Source organism: Triturus cristatus, chromosome 3_1, assembly GCF_964204655.1.
Source record: "Triturus cristatus chromosome 3_1, aTriCri1.1, whole genome shotgun sequence".
Lineage (NCBI taxonomy): Eukaryota > Metazoa > Chordata > Amphibia > Caudata > Salamandridae > Triturus > Triturus cristatus.
The window spans coordinates 1,161,363,215-1,161,387,862 of record NC_140583.1 but is presented as its reverse complement, the minus strand read 5'-3'; the positions used below and the strand labels follow the sequence as shown (position 1 = coordinate 1,161,387,862).

The 24,648-nt window shown below is 44.5% G+C and overlaps 1 protein-coding gene across 6 annotated transcripts in view; it reads right to left on the bottom strand.

Annotated features, from left to right (window-relative positions):
• The window catches only part of LOC146861709 (zinc finger protein 425-like), a 281,372-nt gene that overhangs the window by 1,684 nt on the left and 255,040 nt on the right, over positions 1-24,648 (bottom strand). Inside the window, exon 7 of one of the 6 annotated variants that reach the window (XM_085646061.1) lies at positions 14,688-14,762. The exons of the other annotated variants lie outside the window; for them this stretch is intronic. Within the exon in view, the coding sequence (XP_085502187.1) occupies positions 14,716-14,762 (47 nt within the window). The 3' untranslated portion in view covers positions 14,688-14,715. The remainder of the gene's footprint in view (positions 1-14,687; positions 14,763-24,648) is intronic. 6 annotated transcript variants of the gene reach the window in all.

Here is a 24,648-nt window from a genome sequence, read left to right as displayed (position 1 = left end):
TCTTCCTCCACATCTATCTTTAACCACACTCTCTTCAATAGCTGATGGATTTGACAATCTATGCCTGCAGAAAAGAAATCTAATATTGTTAGGAAACATAAAACTAGGGTTATAAGATGGCAAAGTCTCTACCATGACTTTTAAGGAAAGCTTTGATGTCTTTAATCTAGGACTTGTTTTTACTAATAATACTCACTAAGCAGCCTACCTTCCCAATCCTACTTATTAATAGCCGTACCAGAACTAGATAGCAACTGGGGAGCCATGGCGACAAAGGGCACAAAAGGGGTGGGGAGGGGGTGGGGGGGGAGGGGACAAAGACAGTGCAAAAAGAAACTAGTTACAAAGGAGGGTGTTGTGAATTCAGAAAGGGTAGAAGTGTGTGCACTAGGATTTGAGAGATGCTTATGTTGCACGGGTCCATCAGTTATGGTCTTGGAGGAACAAGACTAGGGTTCCTTTTTTTTTTTTTAGATGATTGGGTGACTCGGGTGATAGTAGAGAGAAAAGTGTTAACTACGCAGGTAGGTAAGCATGCCCACCAGGTGTGGAAGGAAATAAAGTTGGAAGATGTCCAGTCCAGGAGAATGACTTCAAAAGTGATGGTAAGTAAGGATTAGCTCTGTCGGGTCTGCACGGGGGCCAAAGATTATGGTGGGAAAATCTAACGTAAGATTTAGTTTTAAAATGGCATTTAATTGAGATGTGATTTGGTCCCAAAATGGGGAATGTAATCTGCAATAGAAGAACATACGCTCTAGGTCAAATAGGGATTTTTGCAGAACCAGCAGAGATTTGAGTCTGATAAGTTTCTGTAACTTGTCCGGTGACCAGTAAGTGTGGTATAAAGCAAGCAGTTTGGTTGGATAAAGTGCAGAAACTTTCTTATTTGATACAGCAGAGGAGCAAGTCTTAGACTATTGTTCTGAAGGAGAAGTCTTCTCATTTGAACTAAATGTGGGCTCCATTTGATTGGAGGACTAAAGGCCCCTTAATAGCAATATTTTGTAGGAATTTACAGATTGTTGAGACCACATGTCCCTTAGCTTGCCAAACTGTTCAGAGTTTAGGGGAGAGAGGGTGAATCAAGCCGAGCACATTTGGCGATTCTGGCTTTGATTTTTAGAAAATCATATAATTCGATGTTTGGCATATCAAAATAGCATTCAAGGGTTGAAAAGGATAGAAGCTCTCTGCCCAAGAAGAGGTTGCAAACAAAGTCGATACTGTTCTCTGCCAAGGACGAGGTTATAGAACGATTAGCCTGAATTTCTAGAGTTTTGTAGTGCCACAGGGATTGCAAGTTTGATTTGTTAATGCGATAAGGACGTTGTCTATCAATGGATCGATGAGCAAAGACTGTGGCAAGCATTAAACGTAAAGATTGTTTAATGGGTAAGCGATCCATTGAGGGGAGTGCTTGGAGCGAGAAGAGAAAGCAAAGATCCTTTTCAATTTTGGGCCAGGCCAGGTAGTCAGAGGAATTAAGCGAGAACCATTGGGCCCCCTGAAATGCAAGATATGCCATCTGGTAGCTGTAGCAGTGATGGAATTTGCAGCTGTAATTTGGATAGCCATTGTTTAAGGGAAATTCTACCTCTTCTATGGGACCATAGATTTCTCTATATTAGAGAAAAGATTATGAGAAAGTTGGATTGGAATCATAAAGGAGAGGAAGCTAACTAGAGGAGTCAGCATCATTTTGAGCATTTATATATAATCAATCCAACCCGGATCAACGGGAGTAAACAATAGTAATACACAGGAGTCGCGTGTGTATCAATTGAAAGCTTCATCGAATGTAATGAATTCACCTAAGTCTCTAATTTTGATATGCATTAATATCTTTAGGATCTGTATATTACAGGTATTTGATCTTGTACAAATATATATAGGACTTTGTTTTGCAGGTGGAGTCACGGTCTTTTTGTAATTATTTTTTCATTGTATGAAGATGCTAATGAATTTGCTTGTAAATATGTATATATTTAATAAGTATACCAAATTTTTGTATACGTTTTCATTTTTTCAGCACTGATGAAGTCCGCAAGGACGAAACGCGTTGGCTGGGCTGATTGTTTCTGTATCCACAAAAGAATATAAATAAATCAAGAATTTTTCATTGAGACCACGTGACTCCGCTGTATTACTATTGTTTACTGCCGTTGATCTGGGTTGGCTTGTTTATATACATTGCGGATACAAGTGATTATGCTTTGATATTACTGATGTTGGAAACATTATGTAAGAAATTGATGAAGATTACTATGATATACTATTGTTTACTCTGGATAATATATTCCAGATAACAGACACTCCTGCTTTATATATGTTAATCTTTTTGAGAGTACCTCAGTCACTGATGTGAATTTTCTTGGGCGGCTGCTCCATTATTTTACAGCCCTTGTGGTAAGAACCAAGCCGCTTAAGCACCTAAGGGCCATGAACACCTGGTTTAATATAGAATGTAGATCAATGCGAGCACGACTTTTCCAGGCCATTAAATCAAACGACGTACACCTGTAAGATCATTTGGGAAGCTCTTTAAACAGACCCAGTTTAAGGCGAAGAGGAGTGGGATCAAGACGAGTGGTGGCTTCTAAAAGAGACCTGCAAATATAAAGATCCCAATAAATTCTGGTCTTTGATTTCACATGATGATGCCAGAGTTGAACCATTGATCGAGAATCATATTGCAGTAGAGGATTAGCATGCCTACTTCAAACTACTTAATTCTGAAGTCATCCTTGTACCTCTTCCAGTCCAATTGGCTTTGATGATAACTTATTTGATCTAGGGGAAATACAAACCTCTATTGATACAATTGTGCGGCATAAAGCGACATTCCGGGTGCCTTTTTTTTGTAACAGGAGAAGAATAGCTGGGCCGAATACATCAGACTACTTTCCAATGCCATAGCCGGTGGTGCTCAAATTCCTGGGTCCTGGAAGGAGGCTGAGGTGATACCAATATATAAGAAGGGGAACAGGAATAATCCAATGAACTATAGGCCTATCGGTCTCATCGACTCAGTCCAGAAGGTCGTCTCTCGAGTTCTGATGTTGAAGATCCAGGACTGGATAGACGAACAGTGTATATTGTCACCCCTACAAGCTGGTTTTAGGCGAAGGATAAGCACCATTTATCAGTTTTTACGCTTCCTTCTTTTATATTGGAAAGTGGTGGTCATTCAGAAAGGGAGTCTTAATGTCACTTTCATTGATCTGAAATCTGCATTAGACCTAGTTCCCAGAGGAAATCTTTGGTGTGTGTTGTGTGATATGGACATGCCCTTTGAGATTCTAACTTTTGTAATCCGACTCCATGAGGATAACAGTGCCAGAGTTGGGTGGGAGAGGAATCAAGGTCAGCTTACAGAACCATTCAATGTGTCCAAGGGTGCTCGCCAAGGATGTGTTCTGGCCTCAACCCTTTTTCTTTCTATCGAATGATTTTGGCCAGTTTCTTGCATCTAAACCTGTATATGCTCTGTCTCCAAATAAGGAGAAAATGTTGACACACCTATTTGCTGATGCCACCCTTTTGGTGTCAAAAACCCCGGGTGGCCCACAGTTGCTAATGAACCAGTTTGAAGTCTTTTGTGCCATGTGGGGTCTTGAGATAAATACACTAAAAAGTATATGGAAAATAAGCACCATAAAGCAGATAGGGGGAAGCACACCCTGGGTGGGGTTTCCCTAGAGAGGGTTGATACGTTTCAATATGTGGGTATCAAATTGTCAGATAGGATGTCCTGAAAAGAGCACATTATCAAGATGTCTCTTAAACTTAGGCAAACAGTTGGGACACTCCTGTAAGAACACACACTGAACCTCATTCAGCAAACTTGCTGCTCCAGCGCTCAAAATGTACAATCTTAAAGCACTGGGAAGAGCACTGTATGGGGGGGGACGTCTGGGGCTTTGAAAGACGTAATGAAGTAGCCAGTATAGAACATAAGTTCCTGAGGAACCTGGTGAATGCTCCTTCAAGCACACCGTTACTACTATTGGTGGCAAATCAGGTTTACGCCTTAATTATCTTTCTATGCCTTGGCTTTTCAAGGGGTAATTACTGTTGACAAATCTAAAAACTTTGCATGGCTTTGGAACTAAAATCTGTGTTGGCTGACACTGTTTTACCTGAAATGTGGGACCATACACCTACTGATACCTTTCCCACAAACTTTGCCCATGTATTGTTTGTATGCCCAGCTTACAGGATTACTCGGGAAAAGTGTGTGGAACCTATCTGCAGGCCGCTGGGTCATTTATTCGCCATAAGGGTTCTAAGATCAGACCCGTCCACTTTATATGTTTGTACTGTGACCAAATATTTAGGGTATCAGGAGGAATTTTTCTTCTACTCAAGGATTTTAATATTTTAAGACGAGCTTCGGTTTTTACTCGACAACCCCTCTATGTATTGGGTGTAACGTATACTATGTACTGTGCTTTTTTTGGTATTATTTATTGTGTCGCTTTGTTATGAAGTTTGTCTCTTTTTCAATGTTTTTGTGACTTTTGTGTCCTGCAATGGTTTTTATGTATCCATTTTTATTTTGTTTTATTGTATTTTATTTGGATGTTCACAACTTTTGAAGGCATTTAGTTGCCGAAATAGAGTTTATTTATTATAAATTTTAGGTAGGCCGCTAAAGACTTACCAGCTCTGTTGAGATAAAGTAGTTTTTTCCCTTTCACTTCATTGATCCAGAGATGTGTCTCTTTACTTACAATTGCAATGAATTATTATTTAAATTTTTTTTTCAGGATTCTAGGATCAGAGGGTCACTAGAATGCCTAAATCGACTTTCTCGGACTATAATCTCTTTCAAAAGTGACTCGGCGTATGCTGTACAAAGGAGGGATCTGGCAATAAGTAATCAATTCTTGAAAGGCTCTGGTGTGAGTGAGAGAAAAAAGTGAAGTCTTTGCCAGTGGGATAATGAAGTTTCCAGACATTTTCTTTTTTTGTCTCATACCACCAATAAGCACCGACCAGACTTCAAACTTCTTTGTGCTCAATATTGGGCTCTAAGTCAATCAGAATTATTAGGTTATATCGAGTGATCACAAACTCCCCAGCCTTACTGAATTGAGATGGTGTAATCACTGGACGGAACTATCTTATCATATCTATAACAAATCCCCAAACCTTCCTTTTCCACTCTCATGATTACTTCCATGCCACGGAAGAGATCTGTGGTTTTCTAAGCAGAGAGCGGAACAGAACTCGTGCATGGCATAATGTGACTTCGGTGGACGAGATTTGAAAATCCAGTCTCTATCTAAAAATGAGTCCATTGGCAAATTGAAATCGCCCCACAACTTATATGTGATGGGGAGGGCAGCTAATCTGGATGTAAGGGATGACCAAAACAATGAGGAATTGAGCAGAATGTCGCAGATGAAGCCAAATAGTTAAGTGTTACCGCTGGAGGGGGTAATTGGAGCAAGATGCCCATCACATAGGCAGGTAAGTATGGTGGGTGTGAGCCAGCAGGATTATTCAAAAGAAGTGCGCTGGTGGAGTAAGGAAGGTGGATGGCACTTTACACTGGCTGGTCATTGACTTAGAGGCCCGATGTTGCTGGAACAGGCAGAGCAGGCTGCATGCCTCGTGGTCGGGCAGAGCAATTAGAGGAGCTGCACCGCCATGTTAGGGGCAGGCACGAGGTTGCTTATTACAGCCACCACTGATGACCAAGTCTGTGTCTAGAACGGCCCCCATGAAAGGGATCGTTTCAGACGGAGTCAGATGTTACTTCGGCACGTTGATCATGAACCCCAGCGAATGCAAGAGGTCTGCCGTAGTCTGAAGGTGGGAGACGACAGCCTGGGGCGAGTCAACTTTCAACAGCCAGTCGTCGAGATAGGGGAAGTCTGGAACTCCTGATCCACACAGATGCCCCGCCCCAATGAGTCATTTTCATGCAACCTGAGCCTGAGAAAAAATCCTCTTGTCTGGGACGATTCAAAGTCATTTGACGGTTTATTCTTTGTTGGGTGGAGAGGATTTACGTGCCTGAAGTGGAATATCTGGCGTTCTCTGTCTTAAAAGTCCCAAAGCTCCGAAAGTACATTTAAACCCAAAGGCAGAACAAAATCTTTGTCCTGGTCCATGTGCGAGAATGCATTGGCGAAAAGCCTAGCCTCGGGCCAGGCCCTTCAGTCAACTCCTCGTTGGCACCCAGCCATCGCTCTGCACAGCCATTGGTCGTGCGCAGCATAGGGCTGGGTGCAGGGCCTGGCCTCTGATCAGGCCCTGCGACAAACCCCCTGTGAGCACCCTACCCCCGCAAAGCACAACCGAAGCCTGTGCACAGTGTGTGGTCTGGTGCAGGCCAGGCCAACCCCTGCAAGCTGACTTTTATGATGTTACATTACAAAGTGTGTTATTTTAAGTAAGCCAGACTTACTGACTTTGTCAAAGGGTCACCAGAATATAAAATGGAGGCCTATTCATGGGGTCATGTGGGTCAGCATATTAAACACATATAAAGCAGACTTATGGTCTTTAGAAGTGATGGTCATAAAATGTTTTAATAAAGTCTTTTTTTTTTTTAAACATCAACATGTTAGTCATTCTTTTAACATTTTTCAGGCCAAAGACTGCAGTAATACAAACAACCACAACGAGTCCCTGCACTCTAGTTTAAGAGCATAGAGCCCCAGATTGGAGTGCTTTGAAAAAATATGGTAAGCTCACCTGGGGTCATTGATCTAATGTGTTTTTCTTCAATGTTACTGGGGGGCTGCTGCACTCCCTGCAGACTATACAGAATTTAAAAAAATGTTTGGTGGTGCCCCTTCTACATTCATTTTTTTTTTAAATACATGCTAAAAATAAAATAGAAAATAGGGCATTATGGGGCGCTCTATCCCGGAGCAGTTAATAATTGAGCGGTTCCTGTCACTCATTTATCATTCTTGTTTTTTTTCATTTTGGCTCCCATGGTGCCCACCCGGGACACTCACATCTTTAAATTTAGTTGGGGGGGCCCCTCTAGGCCTCACTGGCTCCCTGCAAGTAGCCCCATGGGCCGCTCAGGAGCCAGCTACAGGATATTTATTTTTTAAACACAGGATTGCCTCTGTGCCCACCCATGGCACCCCACACAATTTTTTTAATAGTGAAGGCCCCAATAGTTCTCCTCTGGCGGGTGAAATTCTATGTTTCCTTGCCTGCAAAACCGTGGGCAGGGAGAAACCTTTGTGCCCTCACCTGGCAGGAGCCTTTTTGCTACAGCCAGGTGTGAGCACAAAATACTTCCCTGCCCAAGCTCTTGATAACTTATTGTAATGTATTGTGACAACAATGAAATTAATTATGTCTAGTGTCTGCCCACTTGGGCCAAAATGCATTTGTAGTACTACTGAGACATTTGGGGAGGTTATTTTGTAGAAACATGTTGCAATATCGCATTAATTCAGATGGCCCACTACGGATGATTATTTCTTAGGTCCGGTGGGAGATCACAGCCTCTCTGGAACACAAATGAATTTTTGGGTTTTAAATTTTCAAATGTTCACTTGAGGGTTTAAAAAAATAAGGAAGGTTCTATTGTTGTAACAGGAATTAAATTCACTGTCCTCACTATTCTTGGGCAGCGTGTTTTCTTAGGTCGGAGGACTTGTTATTGTGCATATATTATATACACTTTTTATTGAAAAAACCGAAAGTTAAAGTAACGTTATAATAAGGTGAGAATTTCAGTGACAACATAACGCTTTAAAGATTCAAATCACTGAAATTCATCAGTTATAGTTAGCTCTGGTAACTTTAACTCGTCTACTAAAGTAACTCTAACTTGCACCCCCGTCACGCTCAGTTATCTCATCAATAATTGTATTACAAATGTTGCAGTAATATTATCAATTATGTCAAAGACGATCTCATCAGTGAAGTAATATTTGGGGTAATTAGCATGGCTTGGCGAGGTCGTGAGTTATAGTTACTTTAGTTTTGGTAACTATAATTTGTGCCAAAACTATAACTGGTGAATTTCAGTGGTTTTGTACGTTTAAAAGGTTACGTTGTCATTGAAACTCTCACCTAGCTATAACGTTACTTTAACCTTAGTTCATTGCAGTGAATTTCTAGTTTTTTTTTTTTTTTAACATAAAGCAATATTTTATTACCATACATAAAATCAAGCCTCCACTATGCACGTCCTTTGGACGTGCGCAGGGATGGTTTGGCTGCAGGCTCTACATCCAAACCCCCTACTCACCGACCACATTAAACCCCCTATAAATAAAACTGATCCATCATCTTTCTCCCAAAATGACCAATAATTTTAAACAAATTAATATTTTAAAAATACACAAAATGTAATGTTAAATAATAGTGATTACTTAAAAATATATTTGAAAACGTTATATTAAACTACATCTGTGACCCTTCTAACAGTTTTCATTATGACATTTTGGGGGTGAAAATGTGAAAATAGTCTGAGATTTATTATTTTTTCTTCACGAAAATAAAAAAATAAAACAAACATGTCTCTGAGTCTACCTTTTTAACATTTTTCACCCCAAAAATCAATCATAAAAATAACCACAAAAGGACCTTGTATTTATCGGTCACACCCACCTCTCCGCGATTCCCAGGTACATAGAACAGCCAGGGCCTTTAGGGCCTGGCAGGCCCGATGGGGGATTATAGACACACCCACCTGCTAGAGAAGGAATATTGACACCTTTCATATGTCCACGACCTACACGTGCAGCTAGACGCTTTTCTCTGCTCGCCAGACATGCATGCACTGCTTCAGGGTATGGAATACTTAACGCAAACTGTCTGAACACAACCCAATATTGACCAGACTATACTGGGGGACACCACAGCAACCTATCCCTACCTGGCGCCTTAAACCCGAGGTCCTAGAGGACCAGCGTTCTTGCATGAGATCAGGGGACATGTTGTAACATACTTAGAGGATAATGCTCACTCCACTGACTACAGGATAACGGAATGGGAGGCCTTTAAGGCAGTAATGAGGGGGAGGTGCATGGCAACGTCTATCGAGGTGAGACGCACTTTACTCACGGACATCGAAAGGGCAAATTGAGCTTTGAGGGAGGTTGAACTCAGACACCCGAATCAACCTGAACTCTGTCAGGAGTTACTGGAGGCAAAGGAAGAAGTAGCCGTGCAAGAGGAATGGCTGAGGTGCTTTGACTTTAAAGCATTACTAGACAGGACCCATGCCGAGAGGAACAAGACGGGTAGACTACTAGCATGGCTTGCCAACCAATCTCATACACCATAACTGAAATAGCGGACCCGACAGGGCGGCCACTATACAGGCAGGATGCTACAATCAGATTTCATAGCCACTATGCACAGCTGTACAAGATTTCGGGGCCTAGAGGGGATGGGGAAATTGAGGAATACTTATCGGAGTTTCCTCTTCATGTCCTGTCAGAGGAGGACTCAGACCAGCTGGGAGCTGAAATTTCATAGCGAGAAGTCAGAGTGGCTAGAGGAAAAACCCCAGGCACAGATGGACTCCCTAAAGAGTTTCATGCAGCGTATGCAGAGGAATTAGCCCGAGGTTAGCGGGGATGTATGCGGAGACTAGAGACAAAGATCAACTGCCAAACACCACCCAGGAAGCGGTGATAATCCCGCTGCTTAAGCCCGACAAGCCCCCCATCCTAAGCAAAATATTGGCAACGAGGTTACCCCCACATATGAAGTCCCTGGTGCACCAGGATCAGGCAGGCTTTATCCCAATCAGAAATATGACCCTGAATATACGCCGTCTTTTCTCCATTATAGAATTGGGTGCGACAATGGAACGGGAGGGTGCGATATTTACAATAGACAAAGGTTTCTCTATGCCGCTCTGTCTAAGATGGGGATAGGCCAGGGCTTTGTACAATGGGTGCGACTGTTATATGCTGGCCCAGTGGCAAGGGTCTGTATGGGACGCACGATATCCGAGCAGTATCAGGTGGAGAGGGGCACACGCCGGGGGTGTCCCATCTCCCCATTACAGTTTGCATTGGCCATAGAGCCCCTAGTGTGTAAGGCATGATCCAGGGGTGAATTTAGAGGACTTCAGCTGGGAGAGCAAATGCACCACATAGCGTTATACGCTGATGATCTTCTGCTCTTCCTAAAACAGGTGGAAGGGAGCTGCAAGGAGCAAAGCGCATGATGGAAAAGTTTGGCGAACTGTCGGGCTGCTGGTTAACTGGCAGATGTCCTGGTGGTTTCCATTAGAGGCGGACACCCCGCTGCCGGAGGACCTGGGAGAGCTGCGCTGGGAACCCCGATGCTTTCGGTACCTGGGAGTGAAGGTGTTTCACTCTAGGGCGGATGAGCAGGAAGGGAATGTAGGGGGCATTCTGGTCACTCAAGGACAATATGACATTCTGGAGAAAACTTCCCCTCTCAGTGGCGGGACGCATTTCCCTACTAAAAATGGTGGCACTTCCCCGGCTACTATACCTTTTTACCATGCTGCCGGTGTGGATGCCAGAAGCATGGTTCAAGAGCTGGACTCATGCATTTCTACATTCATATGTGGGACAGGCAGAAGGAGGATAGCCTTAACCATGTTGAAAAGCACACGGGCGGAAGGGGGCCTCGCCGTACTAGACACGGAGGCCTATTACTTGGCTGGGCAATAGCAGAGATTTACGCAGTGGGTGGCAGGGTGCCTGACACCGGACAGGAGAACGCCTCCCTTCACCCCGGTTCGGCTGCATGTATTCCGCACCCTGCTGGGAATTGCGAAACCACAGCAGGTCCAAAGTAATGAGCACTAAGCGATACGCCGATGCTGGGGTAGATATCTGCAGAAGACTAGGACAAGGCGCCCATACTCAGATTGGGAACAAGCCGGAGCCACGAAAGTGGGAGATCTATACTGGGATGGGGAACTACTCCCCTTTGAAGAGTTCAGTACTAATTGGGGCATCCCACAGGGGCACTTTCTACTATATGAAACGATCACGGGGGCAATACAGCGACACTGGGGCATGGGCACGGCAGAGCAGGACACCTGCGAATATATAGGCCTATTTGGGGAACCATAAAAGCTGTCACGTGTCTATACAGGGCCATAGGGCGGGATTCCGCCCAACCACTAGACCAATTGAGGCATAGGCGGGTGGAAGACAGGCAGGCCACTGGAAGATAAGGACTGGGAGAACATATTACTGCGGACTCATAAGGTGTCTAGAAATGCACGCTTCAGTCTAATTAGCTTCTACACGTTACACAGAGCGTACATAACACCGGAACGTATTAATCGGTTCTTTCACAGAGAGAATGCCGAATGCCCAAGGTGTACGGAACGGGGGTGGATTTTATTCACATAATATGGAACTGTCAGTACCTAATGCGATATTGGCAGGAGGTAATAAGGGAGACGGCCAGGATAACAGAAAGGGTAGTCCCATGTACTCCAGCGCATGTCCTACTCAATCTGTTCCCACACACAGCTAAGACTAAAGTCACGGATAAGTTACAGGAGCTCGCTTTCATCTTAGCAAAGCAAGAAATTACTAGCAGATGGAAAGCACCAAATGGCCCCATCATCCATAGATGGAAACGAGAGTTAGAGAAACAGGCGGGGTGCGAGGGCATAATCTTGCTCAGAAATGCTAGAAAGGGCTTGGGTATGGTGGAGAGAGCTCAAGCATGGGAAGTGCTGATGGAACAAATGAGGAACAATGACCCAGGGTCCGACGCCACCACCCCTGAGGGACCGTCTCAGCAGGAGAGTTCTCAGACACAGAATCAGGAAGGGGTAATAGAGCAGACACCAAGGGATGAGAATCCTTAGAAACCTAAGACTGGAAGGGGGCCAGTGTCAGAAGGGAGCGAAAGGATAGTGCAGAAAAACACGGAAGCAGTTGTTAATATACGACCTGTGAACATAGAGGACAGAAGTGCGGGGTTGGGCGGGGGTAGTTGGGTCTCTAGTTAGGAGGGGTGGGGGAGGGGAGGGAGATTGAACACTGAATAGACTTGATTGAGATTATTAACTGAATGCGGCAGAAGCAGCAAAAGGCTAATTCTCTTGACACATGTATTGAACGTATAACGAGATAAAATAAGTCTGCATACTGTACACAAATAGAAAAATCAATAAACTAGGTTTAAAAAAAAGGGCCTTGTATTTTATGTTGTACATCTTGAGACCACATAAAGTGTAACCATACAACCATCCCCTAGGTGGCACTGCAGCTGTAGAGCAAAAGCTCCAGCTTGGGAAATGCTTTAAAAAAATATCGAAAGTTCTCCTGGAGTTATGGTTTAAAACGACCCACGAAACTTACTATTTTTTCTAGCACTGCTGGGGGGCTGAAGAACTCCCTGCAGTCCCGCACAACATTAAAAAAGAATTGGTGGTTTCCTTGCTCCTTCTAGGGACATTACCAAAAACAAAATATATGTAAATAGCCCTTGGAGGGCATTATTGGGCCCTCCTTGGAGTAGCATTGAATTATAAATGAGCTGCTGCAACTGCTCATTGTGGAAGTAGATATATTTTGTGAACTGCTGATCCATTTTATAAGTTGTATGTCATTTTGCAATTCATGTTATTACATTACTCTTTTGCTCTTTGTCTTTGGAGAGACTGAGCCTGTGTACGTGCTGTTGATGGCATGCAAAAATCAGGTGCACAATGTTTTTAGCTATGGGTCTTCTCAGAATGTGCTTGAAGGCAATTTCAGTGACTCTGGGTGCACCTCCTGATTATCACCTGACCACAATGATTTATTGTTTGCCAACTGTCATCAGTGTAATGTTCTCCTACGTAGCTTGTAATTAATAAAACATTGCTGATTGTAACCCCCAGCAGAACAGTGCAGCTCGTCGCTGGCTGTTCTTGCTCGAGCTACAGAAAATGAACTTTGCTTTCTGACTGCTTACAACTGTGTTTGTCCATGCTTTGTTTAGAATGAGACGTTTGATTCGACAAATGGTGCAGACACCCGGGATTCACCAAGTCGGAGCCCAGTTGGAGTAACTGCCACAGTTGAAGCGCCAGGAAATCCTGATGACTCTGAAGCATACAACTGAAGAGGGAAGCACGGTTTCCCGCAGTCACAGTCCACAGAATCTCCTGGGACACCCATCGACACGTGACCCGCATGACTGAATTCCAACGAACCAGGCATGTGTTGTCTTAACATGGAAAAATACAGTTATTGGCGACCAGGTAAGGAGACATCTAGTTTAAAATTTTGAGTAGTTCAAGTCCCCCTTGAATGGTTGTTTGCGGGTCGTTCGCTTCCCCTGACCAGATTGAGGCCTCATATAAAGTTACAGGTGGTTTGAGTATTGATTTTGTTCCTCCTTACCATGGGTTGTTGTGTTAGTAAAAATTGTGCCTGTATAGAACTTGTTGTCACAAGAAGTATTTAGAAGTGGCACAGTCCACACCTCCAGCAAGAAGTTCGGCGTGGTATGTAATGAAGATAAAGGGTCTTCAGGCAGGTCTATTTCTTAAACAGTGGCATGATTATACTAAAGACAATCCAGATTTACAATCGACAGAAATAGGATCTTTTGACGAAGCGAAGTTGGGTTATTTGTGACAATATTTTATGGCTAGGAAAAGACCGGGAAATATTTGACAGCTACAGTATGATGCCTTACATTGTTGGGAAGAATATGCATAGGCTAGAAACTATAGGGTGCCCTGGGAGGGAACAGAAAGGGAATAAGATAAGAAAAAGAATGAAGAAAAACTGGTAGAGATAGGACGAGAAGCAGAAATGTCAGCTCATAAAGCTTTTGCTCATAAACCAATAGTTCATACATCAGTTGTCCTCTCAGCTCCCAGCAGTGAGAGGACCTCCTGATAGCACATATAATAACTAATAGTCCCCGACCTCCTCCTTATACCCCTGCAGGATAGGTGCAACTGCAAGAAAGACATCCTTCTCATACTACACCTCCTCTAGAAGCTTCACCCACTGATCAACGATTATTGGAGGTAGAAGGGATTGACAATGAAACAAGAAGACTTAGATTAGACTTCGATTAGACACTCAGATGACCCAAGAAGAAAAGGACAGGGTGGAACACATGTATCATGCCATATGTTCAAAGGCCTATGATAATAGTTTACCAGCCAATTTTAACTTTTGGATGAAGCACCACCTACTACGAATGATCTTTGATCAAATATATTATATGTGTAAGGATTGGTTAATAACTTACCCCCCAAGTCAGGGCTATTCTCAGTTATCCCCACTCCCAAGATGCTAAAGACACTGAGGAACCTTTAAAAGATACTCATTTACCCCTCTCGGCCCAGGCAGCCTATATGAACAAGTTACTTACCTTCGGTAACGCTTTTTGTGATGGATACAGTATCTGCCTGTGGATTCCTCACCTTTTGAATAGCCCCTGCGTCAGCATTCCGCTGAAATTCTTTTCCTAGCTCTCCCACGTCGACGAGGACGTCATAATAGCACGGCTCCACTCGCGACTCCGTATGACGTCATTGGAGCCATAAGAAGACCTCATCGACGTGCTGACGTCAGTTCCACCCATTTTTTCCGTGCCTTCGAGGCAAACGGGCGGACCGATGCTGCAGGAATCACTGACCTGTGACTGTGCCCAATCCACAAGAACGAAGAGAATCTCCCCACACTCCCAAAGACAGCCTCTAATATGGTAAGGGATAATTCTCATATAAGAAGGCTAACCTAAGGAGATGTGGGTAATCAGTCCAAATCAAACGGCCACGTCTAATTCCCCCTGAAGACTCAAGGATGTTGGGCCTAAGAAAGAAAACAAAAATAAGTCTAATAAATTTCTGCCTCTAAATTATCATAACAGACTTTAATTTACAATCGTATGCCTGTTCTGCAGAGATAAAGATTCCACTTACCAGCTAGATTCTCCAGAACACCAAGAGATAGGCTGCGATTACATAAGGCCAACACAGAAAAGACCTATATGTGTTACACAGTCTAAAGTAGCCCGAATAAAGTGGCTGATAATTCCAAAGAACAAAAAGTAGTCCAATTTCCTGATGAGCTTTGTTCTTTAAAATCATCCAATGAGCTGAAATCTTGACTTCATGGAGTATTCCAAAATGCAGATTAGAAGGTATCCACAAAAGGAAACAAATATGCTGTCGGAGTCGAGAGGAAGTTCAAACTAGAAATGTTTGCCCAAATAAAAAAGGCAATAGATAAATGCAGAAAACAAAGACGCGACTGCTTCCTCACCAAAAGCGCGGTCGCATTTAAATGGGCAAAGACGCGGCCGCGAAATCCAAACCAAACGCGGCCGCAAGTATATTAAACAACAAAAATGCGGTCGCGTAATTCCTAACGCAACCGCGAGTGCTGAAAATAAAGATGCGGCCGCGATTTAACTTCAAACACGGCCTTGCGTACAAAACTTAAACGTGAGTGCAGTAACCAGGGTGCTGCGACGAATAAACAACAAACGCGACCGCAACAGAAAAATAGAGGTGCGGTCGTGTGTACATACAAACACAACCGCGTAATTCAAAAGTTAAGACGCGGTCGCGAATATGGCTCAAACGCGGCCGCGTTTACTTAGCCAAATCAAAGGCTAACAAAATTTTAGTAGCAGTCAATGTAGAGAAAACAAATAAAAAGAAATACCGCTAAGGCGATGTGGAATCCAGGAAGTTCACAAGGAGACATCTGAAAGGGGCGTGGTTAGAGGTCAAAAGCCGAAAGCCAAGCATATCCTTATAAGTTTTTAGTTATGCAGCACAATATCCTTGGTGCAACAACATCCGCTGTTGCATGGCTAAACCTTGTACCTTATAAGTGTTAAGCCATGCAACAGTTGATGTTGTTGCACCAAACATATTGTGCTGCATAACTAAAAACTTATAAGGTCCCAAAAGCGAGACCTATTGGCTATGCCAATGCTTGTTGTATATAAGGCAGCGATCTCTAGTGCTGAGGTTGACGGGTTTGATCCTTTTGTTGGTTAAAATAAATAAATAAATACCTAACTCAATAAGTTTTAATTTTTGGTGGCGCATAACTGGCCTCGGCTCCCACCGTTATTCGGGGACGATTCATGAGCCAATCATTCTCTGGAAGTGACACGAGAATTGGGAACTTCCTACGTCTGTCCCTACGCCTGGCCATATGCCGTGCCACCTTCAGAAGAGATCTCAAAGCTCCACTCGTCGATACTCACTTGGGCTAGTTCTTCCAATCCATTCAAGCACCTGCACTTACGTGTAATCTGTTTGAGACTTTGTTAGTCACGACTGATGTCTTTGTTGTGATCCTTATGTAATTGTTACCAACAATGTGACCTATGTTCCCTGAACCTGTTGTAACTGTTATTCATGCTATGACTGTTTCGTTATGGTCCTATTGTAAGTTGTACTGATGTCCACGGGTCAAGTCCGCGCTATATAAAATCACGAACATAAGTAAACAAGTAATTCTCTCAGTGCACTAACAGCCGCAAGTCACAGCAGTAATGGGGACTGAACACACACAGACCCATCAATAACACCAGGTCTTCCCTAAGAACACAAGTAAACACCTTCACTGACCCGGATTCTGCTCAGTGTCTCCTTTGACAGCATCACGAAAAGAAACCAGTCATTAGCAGTTAGAGAGGACGGGGCAGGGAGCCCCATAGAAAGGGGGTGATTTACAGCCCTCGAGGGTCCTGTCACTTTTATGGGGAGGGCTTGTGAACAGAGGAGACAGCTCACCAACCCTGTGTAAAGGGACTGTGGGGAGTTTATTTACTCAGGAGGCGTGGGCAATAAATGAAACCAACTGGTGCATAATAAAGCATCAAAGCTAACAGCCAAAAGGTTATGCGCGTTTATTTTGCAATTAGTGCTCGAAGATTTACTACACAGAAGCATTATTCAGTCGTTTCAGGAAACATAGTTATGAATCTATAAACGATGTTGTGAAGAGTATAAACTGTGGTGTTCAGCAGAATATCGGTGGCTTGTGCCAGGAAGAATCGCGCCCATCACGCATCATGTGCCTAATGATGAATGAATCTTCTGAGTGTAGCGCCCAAAGAACCTGTGCAGCAGTCAGTGTGCAGAGTGCCAGCTCATCAGGTGCTGCCGCGGAGAATAAAAAGAAAAAATCCTTGTCAATTCCAATGGCAGACAAGCAGTTTTTATGCGGTTTGAATTTTACAAACGATCTGCACAGATTACACAATTAACCTCCAAATTGGTATTTCACTATGGAATCTCTCTTATTTTAATTAAATTGCCGGTTAAAGAGCGGTTAACAATGAAATGAGGGGTGATTTTTTCCTAAATAGAAACATTTGAAGGAAAGCTTCTTTGTGCACTGACATGGAGTATTTTGTATAGTAACGATGAAAAAAGCAGAAGCAATAATGAATGCACGTTTACCTCAGTCTGGCTTCTTCAGTCTTTGATAAACTGCCGATACGAAGTGCTTCAAAAACGGTAAGGCTTGAGACCACGTTTAACCATCTGAATATTTAGAAAAAAAGCACTCTATTTGGGACCTTAATGTTCTGTTAAAGTAACAAAATACAAACGAAATTGAGAAATTAACGCGAACTGCTCAGCATTCCGGGCACTACGACAAGCATCTAGGTTTCTGCAGCTTATTTGAAATCCGTTTATTTTTAAAATCAAAGTTTTTAATAAGTGCTCCATTAAGCTGCCAAACCTAAAGAGGTTAAGTTGGGGGTTCCATGGCGGTATAGCAAGATCGCCTTTAGTTAAAACGCAATATAAAACGGAAACGGTTGAAAATTGACAATTTGGTGTTTCGCTCCCCTTCGCGCTCAGGAAACAATCTCTCGGCATGCTGTGGCGGGGTGGGGGAGCGCATTCCAGGCGGGGGAGTGGACCCATTGAAGTACGATGCCGAGGCTGTGGCTACACGTGCACGCGCCAGTGGCCTGAAGCGCTTCCCCAAACGGATTGCATGGCGGCACGATGCACGTGATTGTGCGCGTGCTCGCCATGCAATCCACTTTTGGGAGCACTTTGAAATGCCCCTCTTACTAGAGGCTCGCAAAGCGATTGCGTAAACGCAATAGCTAGGCGAGACCCAAAAATCGTTACCGAAGGTAAGTAACTTGTTCTTCTGATGGATACATCTGCCTATGGATTCCTCACCTTTTGAATAGAATCCCAAAGTCGTACCTCACCCAGAGGAGGTTTCCACCTGACTAGACCAAAAAATCTTGCAGCACAGAACAAGCAAAATGGCCGCCCCTCCTAACATCCGAATCTAAGCAGTAATGCTTTGCAAAGGTGTGGAGGGAGGCCCACGTTGCTGCCTTACAAATATCAACAACAGGAACACCTCTAGCCAAAGCAGAAGAAGATGCCTGAGCTCTGATCCCTTCAGGCAGGTCCTTTTTGGCTAGAGCATAGCAGATCTTGATAAACAAGATGATCCACCTGGAAAGAGTTCCCTTGTGTACAGCTCTTCCTTTCATCCGACCAATGTCGCCCACGAAGAGCTGATCATCCAGCCTTAATCCCATGGTCCTGTCTAGGTAAAAACTGACAGCCTTCTTTGGGTCCAAGCGATGAAGTCTCTCCTCCTCCTTGGAAAGCTGAGGGGGAGGATAGAAGGTAGGTACGGTAATGGACTGTCCCAAATGGAAAGGAGTAACCACCTTAGGAAGGAAAGCAGCCCTGATCCTAAGAACCAACTTATCTGCATGAATGGTCAAGAATAGAGGTGTAGAACTAAGAGCCTGAAGCTCACTTACCCTCCTGGTCGAGGTAATAGCAATCAAGAAAACTGTCTTAAAAGAGAGAAGCCTCAAAGGACAACTATGAAGAGGCTCAAATGGAGAACTCATTAAAAAGGTAAGAACAAGATTTAAATCCCACTGAGGCATAATGAAAGGAGTGGGAGGAAACTTATTTGTAAGGCACCTAATGAACCTCATAACAACTGGAGATTTGAATAAAGACGGCTGATCCGACAAACAAATAAAAGCCGACAAAGCCGATAAATAACCTTTAACTGTAGCCACAGCACAACCCTGCTGGGCCAAAGAAAGGTAAAAAACTTAACACATCAGACAAGTGGGACGTCAAAGTATCAATGGACCTCTCTCCACACCATTTCACAAATTTGGACCACCTGGAAGAATACACAGATTTGGTGGAGTGCCTCCTGAATGATAAAATGACATCCACCACATCCGAAGGGAGAGAGAACGAACTCAGATTGCCCCGTTCAATCTCCAGGCACGAAGGTGCAGGCTCTGGAGGTGGGGGTGTAGAACCAGCCCCTGCGATTGCGAGAGGTCTGCCCTGAAAGGGAGACGGAGTGGAGGGTGCGATGAGAGGTGAAAAAGATCTGTGTACCACACCCTTCTTTGCCAATCTGGAGAGATCAATATAACTTGGGCCCGGTCTTGGCGAATCTTCCTCAGAACCCGAGGAATCAAGGGTATGGGAGGAAACGCGTAAAGAAGTTGCAATCTCCAATCCAATTGAAATGCGTCCCCCATCGCTCCCTGCATCGGATACTGGAGACTGCAGAACAACGGGCAGTGAACGTTTTTTGTGAGTGGCAAACAGGTCCAACCGAGGAGACCCCCCACAGTTTGAAGATGTGATGGACCACCTCCGGATGAAGCCGCCACTCGTGATCGGCTGAGTAATGCCGACTGAGACTGTCCGCACGAACATTCAGCACACCGGCTAGATGATTTGCAAACACAAATCTGATGGCTTTGAGCTCAGGACTAGAGTTGCAGAGCCTCTCAACAGAGACGATACGACCCTACACCTCCCTTTTTGTTGATGTACCACATCACGGTACTGTTGTCCATCAGGACCTGAACTGACTGACCGTGAAGGGAAGGAAGGAAAGCTTTTAGTGCCAAACGTATCGCCCACAATTCCAGAAGGTTGATGTGAAGCAACCTTTCCTCTGGAGACCAAAGACCTTTGACCTCAAGATCCCCCAGATGAGCACCCCGCCCTAAAGTGGAGGCATCCGTGATTACTGTGGCCACCGGAGGAGGAGGCTGAAAGGGCTTTCCCTGAGGTTGCCCTGCACACACCACCAAGTCAACTCCGCTGCAGCGTCACTGGAGAATCTGCTCTTCTCCCCGAGATCTCCGTTGTGTTGATACCACTGCCTGCGGAAGCACCACTGGAGTGCCCTCATGTGCCAGCGTGCATGACTGACCAACAGTATGCAGGAAGCGAACAGTCCGAGCAGACGTAGAACCTTCAGGACTGGAACAACCACTCTATTGTGAAACAAAGGAATCATCTCCTGAATGTTGAGAATCCTCTGCGGAGGCGGGAATGTCCGACACAAAGTAGTGTCCAGTATTGCCCCTATGAACAGGCTGCGCTGAGAAGGCACCAGGTAAGATTTGGGTACATTTATCGAGAAACCCAAGTTGAACAACAGTTGGTTTGTTGCTTGCAAGTGCCGCAACACCAACTCTGGAGACTCTGCCTTCAACAGCCAGACATCCAGATAGGGGAAAACAGGAACCCCTGACCTTCTGAGATGTGCCGCTACCACCGCAAACTGGTAGTGTTGTGATCCTACCGTGAAACAGAGATACTTCCGATTCGACTTCAGGATGGGAAAATGAAAATACGCATCCTGCAGATCGATGGACGACATCCAGTCTTCCTGTTGCAGCGTGAGAAGAACCTGAGCCAAGGTCAACATTTTGAACTTTTCCTGTCTGAGGTAAAGATTCGAAATCCTTAGGTCCACGATTGATCTCAATAGACCGTCCTTTTTGAGAATCAGGAAATACTCGGAGTAGCACCCCTGACCCCTTTCCTGCTCTGGAACCACCTGTATCGCACCTTTCTGTAGCAAGGCAAGAACCTCCTGCTGCAAAAGCAGCAAGTGGTCTTCAGAACACCAACCCTGGCGATGAGGGTAAGGAGGAGGAGGAAACTCTAAAAAAGGGAGGGTGTACACATTCTCCACAAGATTCAAAACCCAAAGGTCTGAAGTAATCGATTTTCAACCTTGTAGAAAGTGGGACACCCGACCTCCTACAGGAGCAACATGCTCTAAGATGGGGATCTAGAGCTGCTTTCCTGTGGCTCCAACGGTGGGGGAAGGAGAAGAGGAGGAATGCTGCCGAGCGGCTCTTCGAAAACGGCCTCTATTCTTACACCTGTACGATTTGTACAAAGGGTTCTGCTGCTGTTGACTCTGCTGAGGTTGCTGGCGGCCACGAAAGGAAGCTGCCCTTCCAAAACCTCAATACCGCTTGTAGTCAAACCCTCTAGACTGCGTTTGAAGGGGAACAACTTTTACAACGCACTACCTTTACAACGCATTTTTTACAACGCATAATCCATTACAACGCATGACATTACAACGCATGACACTACAACGCATTTTTAAAAACTACCTTTACAACGCATTCCATTACAACGCATACTACCATTACAATGCATACCATTACAACGCATACTATTACACTACACTATCCAACACTTGCCCTACTGTTGCACCCCCTGGAGTTAGAATAGTAATTTTTACCCCTATACTATCCAACACTTACCCTACTGTTGCACCCCCTGGAGTTAGAATAGTAATTTTTACCCCTATACTATCCAACACTTACCCTACTGTTGCACCCCCTGGAGTTAGAATAGTAATTTTTACCCCTATTCTATCCAACACTTACCCTACTGTTGCACCCCCTGGAGTTAGAATAGTAATTTTTACCCCTATACTATCCAACACTTACCCTACTGTTGCACCCCCTGGAGTTAGAATAGTAATTTTTACCCCTATACTATCCAACACTTACCCTACTGTTGCACCCCCTGGAGTTAGAATAGTAATTTTTACCCCTATACTATCCAACACTTACCCTACTGATGCACACCCTGGAGTTAGAATAGTAATTTTTACCCCTATACTATCCAACACTTACCCCACTGTTGCACCCCCTGGAGTTAGAATAGTAATTTTTACCCCTATACTATCCAACACTTACCCTACTGTTGCACCCCCTGGAGTTAGAATAGTAATTTTTACCCCTATACTATCCAACACTTACCCTACTGTTGCACCCCCTGGAGTTAGAAAAGTAACTTTTACCCCTATACTATCTAATACTTACCTTAAATGCAATTTAATATTATGCGTTGTAATGGTATGCGTTGTAAAGGTATTATGCGTTGTAATGGAAATGCGTTGTAAAGGTAGTTTTTAAAAATGCGTTGTAGTGTCATGCGTTGTAATGTCATGCGTTGTAATGGATTATGCGTTGTAAAAAATGCGTTGTAAGTGCATGCGTTGTAAAAGTGTGCGTTGTAACGTCATACATCCGCGTTTGAAGGCCTAGAGATCTTGCAATCGCTCTGCTATCTTTAAAGTGTTGTAAAGCAGAGTCAGCCTTAGTGGCAAACAGTCTTATACCATCAAAGGGCAAATCCAAAAGGGTTGCCTGAACATCAGGAGAAAATACAGATGATCTTAGCCAAGCTTGTCTCCTTGTAGCCACAGAAAATCCCATTACTCGGGCCACCGAGTCAGCCGTGTCCAAACCTGACTGTATAACTTGACGGACAGAAGCCTGAGAGTCAGAAAGTGCCTCAAGGAAATTAATCCGATCATCCTCAGGTAGCTTTGGGGCTAGCTGTTTAACAGAGTCCATAAGAGCATGGATATATCTTTCAAGTAAGCAGGTAGCATTAGTAAATTTTAATGCCATACTTGCAGATGAAAATACTTTTTTAGCTGCCTGCTCCATCTTTTTAGAATCCCTATCCCCCGGGATGGTAAGTAAGGAATCATATGACTGTTTGGAGCAAGAAGCTTGGACCACCAAGCTTTCAGGTGATGGATGAGTAGACAGAAAAGCAGGATCCCCAGGAGCTGGCTTGTACCTCCTCGCAATAGACCTGGAAACGGCTGGAGCAGTCAAGGGTCTTTGCCAAACTTCCAAAATAGGTTCAGTCAAAGCCTCACTGAAGGGCAGAAGAGGCTCAGATACTGAAGAAGACGTATTAAGAACCTCAGTCAAAATGTTAGATTTTTTCTCAGCTGAAGGTAATTGCAGGTCAAGCAACTCAGCTGCTTTCCTTACGACTACATGATAAGGAGCAACATCCTGTGAAATCCCAACCTTTGGAGAGGAAGTATTCAACCCACTGGCCTCTTGTAGACCTTCAAATTCGTCAACAGAGTCGAAAATCTCTCCCTCCTCCTGTTCTTGCCTCTAGTCTTCCTCTTCAAGCAGTCTCTGAGCATCCCTCCTAGAGTGCTGCTTCAGGATCGGCGACGGCAGCGCCAGACGCCGCACCGGTGACGACGGCATCGGCGTCGAAGGAGGACCTTCAGGATCAAGCCTTGGTGCCGATCGAATTCGAGGGGGCGCTGACTCAACAACAGATGGAGTCCGAGGATTTGGAGTGGAAGACCTCGGCACCAGAAAATGCCAAGCCGGAGTCGTCGGCATGAATGGCATGAAAGTCATCTGGGCGTATTGATGAGGCAGACCCAAATTAAAGGTCAATGGCCCCACGGGGCCCGAAGGGGCACCAGTAGGATAGGAGGCCCTGGCAAACATGCCAAACATCGCATTTAAAAAATGCGTAGGATCCGCTCCAGGGCCAGGAAAAGGAGGATAAGGATCCGCACCTTCCTGAACAGGATTCACCTGAGGCTGAGCTGGAAGCTGTGGAGCCGGCACCCGTACAGGCGAAGCCACATGAACAGGAGACGACTCCCTGGGCGTCGGAGATCTCCTGGGCATCGCAGTATCTTTAGGCATCAAAGATCCCCTCGAAGCTGGCGACATCGGAGCCGGCGAGTGAATCGGAGTCGCTGCGGAGAAAGAGAAGGTGATGGAGAGACAAAGTCTTTTCTCTGACGTTGCTGAGCCGGTGAAGGCGACCTTGATGCCTTGCCCTTCGAAGAACGACGCTGAGAACTATGCCTCTTCTTTGACTTCTTGCGCATCTTTGATTTTGAAGTTACGAAGTCGACGACTTCGAACATTTTCGACCCCTCTTCTTCTTCGCTTTAGCCATGAAGAGCTTTGCCTCACGTTCCTTTAAAGATTTAAAATTCATTTTCCTGAAGCACTGACACCCTTCGACGTCATGGTCGGAAGACAAACACCAAAAGGCAATCATCATGGGGATCAGTCATCGACATATAACCGCCACACTCCCTGCAGGGCTTGAATCCAGACTTCTTAGAAGTAGCCATATTTGAAATATTTCGAAGAAACAAAGCGATCACCATGAAAATGGAGAGTCCCTAGAAAAAAACGTTATGCGTCGAAGGCGCGGAAAAAAGGGAACGGACGTCAGCAAGCCAACGAGGTCTTATGGCTCCGATGATGTCATACGAGTCGCAAGCGGAGCTGTGCTATTATGACACCCTCATCGCCATGGGAGAGCTAGGAAAATAATTTCTGCGGAATGCTGGCGCAGGGGGTTTTCAAAAGGTGAGGAATCCACAGGCAGATGTATCCATCAGAAATCGACATTTACCAAATTGGTAGACAAGATATTGGATCAAATAGAATGAATGCGAGTGCTATGCCCAGGCGTTGCAACTACAAAAGGATGAGGAAGAATCATCCTCCCAAGAAAATGTAGAACAGACAGTAACTCCACCTCGTACGTTATGAGCGGTAAAGCCCTGCAACTTAGAGAATTACCCGACTTGG